The sequence below is a fragment of the Chinchilla lanigera genome, unplaced genomic scaffold (genome assembly GCF_000276665.1).
Source record: "Chinchilla lanigera isolate Chin_1 unplaced genomic scaffold, ChiLan1.0 scaffold00105, whole genome shotgun sequence".
Classification (NCBI taxonomy): Eukaryota; Metazoa; Chordata; class Mammalia; order Rodentia; family Chinchillidae; genus Chinchilla; species Chinchilla lanigera.
In genome coordinates this window covers 523,428-533,214 of record NW_004955506.1, presented here as the reverse complement: position 1 = coordinate 533,214, position 9,787 = coordinate 523,428, and the positions used below count along the sequence as shown (strand labels likewise).

The 9,787-nt window shown below is 43.7% G+C and overlaps 1 protein-coding gene across 1 annotated transcript in view; it reads right to left on the bottom strand.

The window, feature by feature from the left end:
* Positions 1–9,787, bottom strand: part of Wdr45b (WD repeat domain 45B) — a 41,144-nt gene that overhangs the window by 23,293 nt on the left and 8,064 nt on the right. Inside the window, exon 2 of the mRNA XM_005407188.2 lies at positions 4,730–4,804. Coding sequence (XP_005407245.1) covers positions 4,730–4,804 — 75 coding nt within the window. The remainder of the gene's footprint in view (positions 1–4,729; positions 4,805–9,787) is intronic.

The window sequence follows — 9,787 nt, the reverse complement described above, 5'->3', positions numbered from 1 at the left end:
AAATCTGCTGTATTAATGGGAAAGTATCCAAACTGTGGAACTCAGACATCAAGAAACAACCTAATTTAAAAAATGGGCAAAAGATCTTAAAAGGTTTTTTTTTTTTTTTATTTTTTTTTTGGTTTTTCTCCGGTACCAGGAACCGAACTCACGACCTTGCGCTTGCCAGGCAGGCGCTTTGCCGCTGAGCTAAATCCCCAGCCCCGCCTTTAAGCATAATTGTTGGATCTGGGCATGGTGGCACACACCTGTAATCCCAGCACTAGGGAGATTGAGGCAGGGGGATTGTTGCAGGTTCAAAACCAGCCTGGGCTACATAGCTGAGAAGGCCAGCTTGAACTACATAGTGAGTCCATGTCACAAAGTTTAATTGCTGGATGAACTAGTATGTTTATTTAAAGTGAACAAATTTTGCCAAACTGGTTTAAATAAAGGTTTTACCAATCAGGGACCCACACCTGCCTCGTATTTCTACCAAACTCCAGGCCATCCCTACATTCTTCCCCACCTGACCATGACCCTCCCCCTCAGGGCCTCCCATTTCTCCTGGGCTTTCACCCGCCATGCGAGTGGGATTAGCAGCAAGCCCATGGGACCTGCTGCTGAGACATGATGACACCTGCAGGCCTGTGCTGTCATTTGGGCAGATGGCTGGATTGGGCAGATTCTCAACGTCCCTTGCTAGTCTATCATCTATGCATCTCAAGGCCCTACTGCAACATCGAATGTCTGAAACCACCAAGTGCGTGTGGGATGGTAAGCTTCACCTCTTGCCACATGGATCTGCCTCTAGGCTGCCAAGTCCCTCTGCTCCCCTCTGGCTGCCCACAACGCAGCCTACAAACACTGGTCACCACCCGAGACCCTTGGCTGAGCCAGGGCTGAGCTATACACCTTAGGTTTATCTCTGAGAGATAGAGAATTGTGTTTCTAAATCAAGAGTCAAGCTGACTTTCTACACACACTCTTTTATACTTCTATAACACTAGACATCAGATTCTGTCCAACTGTGTTACCTGGACCTTTCTGTGGTGCTCTCAGATCTGTATGTGGCTAGAACCAGGACAAGCAGCCCTTCCCTGGGCTCCCAGAGTCCCCGGAGGGAGGCACACTGGGAGGACACCACTCCTAACCAGAGACCCTCAAACAACTATCCTTACATCAGCTTCCTGCTCCTGCTAAGCAACAGTGAGCTTGCCCACAAGAGGCAGCTGCTCATGGCCCAGTTCCCCAGGGTCTTCACTGAGGGCCAAGGAGGAGGAAGAGGACAGGATGGCAGACTGCTGCACTGGGCACTTTCTTCCTCACCCTCAGGACAGGAAACTGCTACAACAAAAGAGGAACAAAGTCCAGCCTGTTGTTAAGATGCAAGCTGCCAGAAACAACAGCAGATGAGCCCACAGGAGCACATAAGTAAATTTCTTTCTTTTTTCTTTTAAATAGTAAAAAAAAGAACAATAGCAAAACACCCATATCACAGACAAAAACAAAACAAAGCAAAAACATTAAAAATGATACAGGGTGCAAAACAAAATGATAGGAATTAACAGTGGTTGTTATATTATATATTGTTATCCTCAACTAAGTTGCTCAGATTACTAGATGTAAGAATTTCTTAAAATGTGCTATCAAAGAGGACCACGCAGGCTTGAGGGCCCTTTCCACTCTGAGGCACACTGCTCCTGGAGGCTGGGCATGCAGCGTGCCTCAAGCATACACCACGGACTCACTGCACAGTAAGATCAGGCAGCCTGCCCACCACAGGGTTTGAGAAGTCAGAGATGGTGCACGCTGCTGGAACTTAGGGGTTTCAGATGATTTGTGTCTAACTTACTTTTATAAGAAATTCTGAATTCACTGTAAATATTTCATTAATTAAACAGCTGCTAGTGATTTGGCTATGACACCAATGTCCACAGTTGATTGCCTTTTTTTTTTTTTGCAGTACTGGGGACTGAACTCAAGGCCTTCACACTGACCCAGTCCTTTTTATTATTTTTTATTTTGAGATAGGGTCTAGCTAAGTTACCTAGGTTAGGCTCCAACTTCCAATCCTCCAAGAAAGCTTGGATTACAGACATGTACCACCTCAGCTGGATCTACAGCACATCTTCAAACTTCTGCATCAACTTTTTGAAAAGTATCCGGAGATTTCCAAGTTAAGCTGTTTTAAAATGTGGCACAGCTACTTATCTACATAAACAAAACTGTCTTAATTCAATGTGCAACCAAGACAAATAAATAAATGAGAAGCATGGAAAACCAACAGGAGATGACCATCATCACTCTGACACTTTGACTTCACCAACTTACTATATACAATAGGCCCCCCCTTACATGCGGTTTTGCACCCCAGGATTTCAGTTATCGTTGGTAAATATCAGCCTAACAATATTAAATGGCAAATTCCAGATACAAATAACTCATCAGCTTTAAACTTCATGCTGCTCCAAATGGTATAATGAAATCTTACCCTCCCATCCCATGCAGGACAGAACTCATTCAGCCAATGTATCTACTCTGTATGACTTAGTCACTTGATAGCAACTCAGTTATCAGTGTGCTTATGTTCAAGTCACTTTTATTTTATTATCTTTTTTTTTGGTACCAGGAATCAAATTCAGGACTTTGTGCTTGCCAAGAAGGCGCTTGTGCTGCTGGGCTATATCCCTGGCTGTTTTATTATCTTATGTTATGTTCTTTTTTTATATTTTATTTTATTGAGGCAGGGTCTTGCTACCTAGTTCAGCCAGGCCTTAAACTCACTTTGTATCCCAGGCTGGCCTTGAATTCAAGGCAATCCTCCTGCCTCAGCCTCCCCAGTGCTGTGATTACAGGTGTGGGCCACCATGGCTAGCAAGTCACCCTTATTTTAATAATGGCCCTAGGCCAAGAGTACCAATGCTGGCACTTTCACTATACCAAAGGAAAGCCACAAAATGCTCCCTTTAAGTAAAAGTAGAAACTCTCAATTTAAGGAAAGAAGAAATGTAGCACTCTGGGAGGCTGAAGCGGGAGAACTGCAAATTGGAGCCCACCCTGGGAAATTTAATGACTTACTGAGACTCTGTCTCAGAATAAAAAAGGGCTAAAGATTTAGCTCAGTGTGACTATCCTAGAATTAATCCCTAGTAACTCAAGAAAGAAAAAAACAAAAACAAAAATAAAACCCATTGGGAATATAGCTCAGTGGTACAGCACTCGCCTGGTAAGCACAAGGTCCTGAGCTCAATTCCCAGTACAAAAAAAAAAAGAAAAAGGAAAAGAAAAAAAAAAAAAAATAAATAAAACCCAAAACATATGCTGAGGCTGCTAAGATCTATAGTTGGTTATTGCTGTCAATTTCTTTCTATGCCTAACATAAATGAAAATTTATCACAGACATGTATAAACAGGAAAAAAACATAGCCTACATAAGATATGACACTCTCCGGGGTCATTAGACAGGTAGTGGGTCTTAGAACATACTGCCCATTACCAAGGGCAGATTTCTGGAGACTGCTCTATGTTCAGAGCTTGGCATGTGTGCCAGTCACTAACCTATGTGTTTTATACATCCTTATCCACTTTTACAGCAACCTCTAAGGCAGGCACTGTTAGCATCCTCATTTTACAAAGAAACAGACCCAGAGAGGTTGAGAAGTTACCCAAGATCACATGGCAATTGAGTGAGCAGCAGAGTTTACTCCTACATTACATGGATCCAGTTTGAGCTCCAGGTTACTGGTTATGCTTTCTATTATAAAGACAAGAGACCTCAGCTTAAGAAATAAACTCTCAGATATGAAGTACCACTTCCCATTTACATTCTAGGATCACACCTAAGATTTCACTTGGAAAAAGGGTTTCCCTGCCAAGAAAACCCTGAAAACCCCTGCTGTGGGACACTGGTTGCTAACATGAAAAGCACCAGATGCCACAATATTCCAGGAGGTGACTTCCTCTCACAGACGAAAAACAACTCTGGAGTCTGAAACTTAAAAACACAAATGCAGGGAGAAAAGGGTGCCACTCATTTTCAGTTTAATCTGAGATTTGTTCATTTATCAACAGAGCTTGGGCATGCTACATATTCAAGAAAACTCCACAGAAAGAGAAAGTGGAACTGAAAAATTCTACCTAAAAATATTAACCTTTTCCTTGGTAAACAGGAAAAGTACCATTATTTCTTTATTTTGCCCAGGGTCTTTGCACTGAGCTACATCCCCTGCCCTTTTTCTACTTTTTATTTTGAGGTAAAGTCTCACTAAATTACCATGTTTTCCCCAGCTGGGCTCGAACTTGTGATCCTCCTGCCTCAGCCTCCCAGTTCTGGGGTTACAGGTATGCACCAACATGCCCAGCTCAAATAATATTTTCTAACTATTGTTCATTTGCCAAGAGTTAAGAGACCCACATGCTGTAATTAAACTCATCAACTGAGTTCTCTACAGCTTCACATCTAATAACAAAAAAGAGGAAGGGGATGCCTTTAAAAACACTCCTTCCTCCAAAGACAGGAGAGGTGTGCCTGCCAATTATTCACTACCAGTCAGCCCAACCATGTTCCCTGGCACTGAGCCACCTCACAGAGCTCACAGAGACAAAGACCATAGCTCTGTCTGCCTGGGTTTGTGAAGGGCTGGAACCCTATTCATCTCTCAGAAACAGCTATCCCCTGTGCAAAATAAAGTTTGGATTCGGAGGGCTGGAAAGAGGAAAAGTCAGGAAATGTCCATCACCCTCTTACCTTGTTTCTCTTTTTCTTTGAGTGGATCAGTGTTATAGACTCGAAATCCGTTTTCCATCCCACATGCAAAGCATCCTGAAGCAGGAATATGAAAAGACATATTAGTTAGTCCCCAGTGGACATGGACAAGGAGTCTGGGGACATGGAACCTCCAGGTTCCCAAACCACGCAGACATGCTGTGCACCCAGCCACAGCCACTCTCCTCACATATGAGTGACCTGCATCACTGAACACCACAGAAACCTCTGGAGTCGTGAACACTAGCTTCCCTGCTGCAGGTCCTCCTGCAGCATTTACGTGAACCAGCCCAGGCCTGAAAGCTGAATTCTGGGAAGAGCTCACAGGCTACCTTGAAAAGCCACTCTGCCAATGAGTGTTCCCTGAACACCTGTCTCTCAAGCTCACTAGCCCTGCTTCTAGAACATGCTTTTTGGGTGACATCAGGCACTGCACTAGTCCTAGAGACACAGAGACAAACAACAATGTTCATAAGCAAGGGAGGATAGGCACCACACAGGCTAGTCTGGCCAGTGTGGACAGGAGGTGAGGGAAAAGGGCAGGAGTCAGCAGAGGCACAGGGTAGCCCAGACTCCTGAGACTGGAAGAGGAGCAATGGCTTCTTTTCTACTTTAGCCTGGTCTCCTAGAAGATGCAAATTGCTCAAACTCCTCAAATCCCTGTCACGGTCACAATGAGGCCCAGGCCAACATCCCCAAGTCACTCATTCAGGTTGTTAATAGCCTACATAAAAGGAACTCAAGTTTCAAGACTATGATGCTTTGTTTCCTGGGAGCTGGACTCCAGTCACCTTAGGCATGGCCCAAGACTACACTGATCTCCTTTAAATGCCAACTGCTGGTTCAAATGAAGCTTTGAGAGAAACTAAACCCTCCAATTCTTCCTCACATGAAATGTTGTGAAGCCTGGTTCCTGCACAACTGGTTTGAAAACCAATGTTAAGGCCTCTTAAACTCCATTCTCTTGGTTTTGATTTACCTCTCTAGCTGTGGAACCAGATTATTCTGTCCCATCAGCCACCCTTCCAAATGGAAAAGTACACCTATATTTTTTGTCCAAGTCATGTATAAAACCATAGATCAAGACAGATCCCAGGATCCATGACAGTTACCCCAGGGAATCAGAGACCACGTGATCAACTCTTAGTACTCTGAAATGTAATTTACCTGGGCCTGGAATTTGAAACTCACTTGAAAGTGGTATTATCATGTCTTGGACTGTTCTGGGTTATAACACCCTCTTGATGTTATTGACATTATATATCCTGGATAGAGGACTCAGAGCTTTCCTTGCTAAAAAAAATACAGAAATAATAGTTAAATTTTTTTCCCTTTCAACTACTACATCTTCTGAAAGTCTTAATTAAGTCTGTGTCTACTGGTCTTCATCAGAAAACATATTCCTGATTAAAGATTTGTAGAAAAACATACAAGCCACCTTTATAAATCCACAAGCAAAAGAAAAACAAAACATAAACCAATCATTAAGCCAGGTGTGGTGGTGCACGCCTGTAATCCCAGCACATGGGAGGCTGAGGCAGGAGGATCGCCATGAGTGCAAATCCAGCCTGGGCTACATAGTGAAGCCAGGCCAGCCTGAAGTACATAGCAAGACTCTGTCTCCAAAAAAACCCCAAGCACAAAACAAAACAAAAAATGATCACCAGTAAACACAGAATCAGGAAACTGTAAATAAAGTACACCAGCCGAACTGGCCAAATGATGGGTACAAATGCCAGCTGGGTGCAGAGCCATAGGAACACCGAGACTTCAGTGGAGGGTGAAATGCTAAGAGCACTCTGGAGAACTGTCTGCACTGGCTAGGAGGACAGTTGTCAACTGTTCCCAGTACACCCTTGCAGAACTGTGAACATATGCTCATCAAAAGACATGCATCACAATAATCACAGTAGCTCTGTTATACTTACAGAAGCCAAAAACTGGAACCTACACAAATGCTCACTGAAGGTAAAATGGACAAATGAATTCCAATATATTCCTGCAAAGGAACACTGCATGTTCACAAGAAGGATCTATAACTACAACCAACAATGTGGGGAGAAAAAAAAAATCTCTAAAACATGATGAATACAAAGGGCAGAAACAGGCTGGCATTATACATAGTTCAGCTGTAGAACACTTGCCTAGCATGCATAAGGCCCTAGGTCAGGGGGCAAACCTACGGCACTTGAGCCAAGTCACCCTAGACAAGTTACCCCAGCAGCCAAACAGGTATTCAGGTTTAATTGCAGTGTTGGAACTTTCAATAAAAAGTGGGTGGGGTTGCAGTTTGGGCAATCATCTCAACCCCTAGGTTGATCCTCAGTATTGAAAAGCAAGCAAACAAAAGTTAGAGACAGAAATAAACACTAAAGTAAGTATAAACTGGGGGTGGTGGCACATGGCTGTAATCCCAGCACTAGGGAGGCTGAGGCAGGAGGATCACTGCAAGTTTGAGGCCAGCCTGGGCTACAGAATGAGCACAAGGCCAGTCTGAACTGCATATTGAGATCGTGTCTCAAAAAGACAAGAAACAAAACAAATAAAATTATGGGCAATCTTTAATAAATGGTGCTGGAAAAACTGGCTGTCCACATGCCAAAGATTAAAATTAGACCCATATCTCTCACCATGCACTAAAGTCAAAATGGATCAAAGACATAAATATTAAAAACAGAAACACTAAATCTGCTGAAAGAGGATCAGGCATGGTGGCACACACCTGTAATCCCAGTGCTGGGGAGGCTGAGGCTGGAGGATCATTGTGAGTTCGAGGCCAGCCTGCGCTACAAAGTGAGCTCAAGGCCAGCTTTAACTGCACAGTGAGACCCTGTCTCAAAAAGACCAAAAAAAAAGAAAATGCTGAAAGAATAGGTAGAACTCTTGAAGACTTCAGTGTAGGCAAAGATTTTATGAACAAAACCCCGATCACACAGGAACTATCACAAAGCATTAACAACTGGGATTTCACCTTATTAGAAAGCTTTTGCATAGCAAGAGAAACCACCAACAGAGTGAACAGACAACACAGTGTGGGAAAAATACTTTGCCAGTTGTTCCTCAGAGGATTACTACCTAGAACATATAAAAAAAACTCAAAAAAAAAAAAAAAAAGAACAGACTTTCCAAATTTAAAGACCCAATCCAAAAATGGGCATCTGAGATGAATAGACACTTGTTAAATGAAGAAATACAAATGGCAAATAAATGTATGAAAAAATGTTCAACATCACTGGTCATCTGAGAGATGCAAATTAAAACAATGCTAAGATTCCACCTCATGCCAGAAAGAATGGCTATTATCAAGAAATCAACAAATAACAAATGCTGGAAGGGCTGTGGGGAAAAAGAAACCCTTCTCTACTGCTGGTGGGACTGTAGACTGGCGCAACCACTGTGGAAATTAGTGTGGAGATTCCTCAAAAAACTAGGATTGGAGGTCCCATTTGACCCAACTAGTCTTCTTGGTATCTTCCTGAAAGAATGAAAAGCATCACACCACAGTGATACATGCACACTCATGTTTATAGCAGAACAGTTCATAATAGCCAAATCTTGGAAATAGCCCAAATGCTCACCAACTGGTCAAGGGATACAGATGTGGATTTTTTTATACAATGGAGTACTTTATTGCCATAAAGGATAAGCTCAAGACATTTCTAGTTAAATAAATGGATGCACCTTGAAAAAAGAAACAAGTTATACATGTACAAGCACAAATTCTCTATGATAAATATGATCATTTGAATATCTAAAATGTACCAATAAAATCTGATTGGGGAAAAAAGGGAAAAAAAATTGGCAAATGAGCTGGGTGCCGTGGTGCATGTCTCTGATCCTAGCCACCTGTGTGGCTGAAGCAGGAGTTTAAGGCCGGCTAGCAAATACAATTTTAAAAAACAAAAAGAACTGAGAAAAAAACTCAATGGTTTGGGGCTGGGGATTTAGCTCAGCGGCACAGCACCTGCCTGGCAAGAGCAAGGTCGTGAGCTCGATTCCCGGTACCAGAAAAAACAACAACAACAACAACAAAAGAAACTCAATGGTAGAGCCCCTCTGGGTCCTATCCCCAGTACTAAAAAGGTAAATGTTTTTTTAAAATGTGATTTCTAAACTGAATTTGCAATAACTGTTAAAAATACTGGGACTAAAATTTAAAATCAGTATAAGTTAAAAAAAATGTAACAGAGTTAACCATCTGACATAAATTTACATTATAGGGTATTAACTACTCACAGAAGCTTTAGGATGAAAGTATTTGTTTTTGCTCTCCCAGCGCCGAGTAAGCGAGTGCTCTGGGAACTGGTGATCCCATGGTATGAGTCCGTGCTTTACTCACACTGCCACAGTTCCCAGCTGAAACTTGTGGACAGAGCCAGGTATTTCCCATCTACTTTATGAGGGCAGAGCGGGCGACCCAGGACCCCGCTGCCATTACAGACTGAGTCTCTGCCCTCCCTGCACCAGCGACAGAGAGAAGGTCCTTACTCAGAAGCCCCAGGGACTTCTCGGGTTGCGGGGGGGCGTGTGTAGCCCCACCCTGCGCAGAGTGAGCGAGTGCTCTGGGAGCTGTTGGTTCCGTGGCTTGAGTCTGTGCTTTGCTCACACTTCCATGGTTCCCAGCTAAAACTTGCAGAGAGAGCCAGGTATTTCCCATCTATTTCCTGAGGGCACAGCGGGTGACCCAGGACCCTGTCGCCATTACAGACTGAGTCTCTCCCCTTCCTGCACCTGCCGCAGAGAGGAGGTCCTCACTCAGAAGCCCCAGGGACTTCTCTGGCTGAGGGCAGGGCATGTAGCCTCTCCCAGCGCCCACATACCCTGCGCCCAGAGAGAGAGTGCTCCAGAAGCTGCTGGTCCTGCAGTTCGAGTCCGTGCTTTACTTTCGCCCGGACCCCTTAGCAGGTCAAAGGCAGGGGCAGTCTGTGACTGCTACCCATCCGGCCTGCATCTGGTTCCTGTATGTGTCCTGAACTGACTGGAGACACAGAATCAGGTGGTTCACAAACTGTCAACCCTGCAGTTTGTGTCTGGATTTTG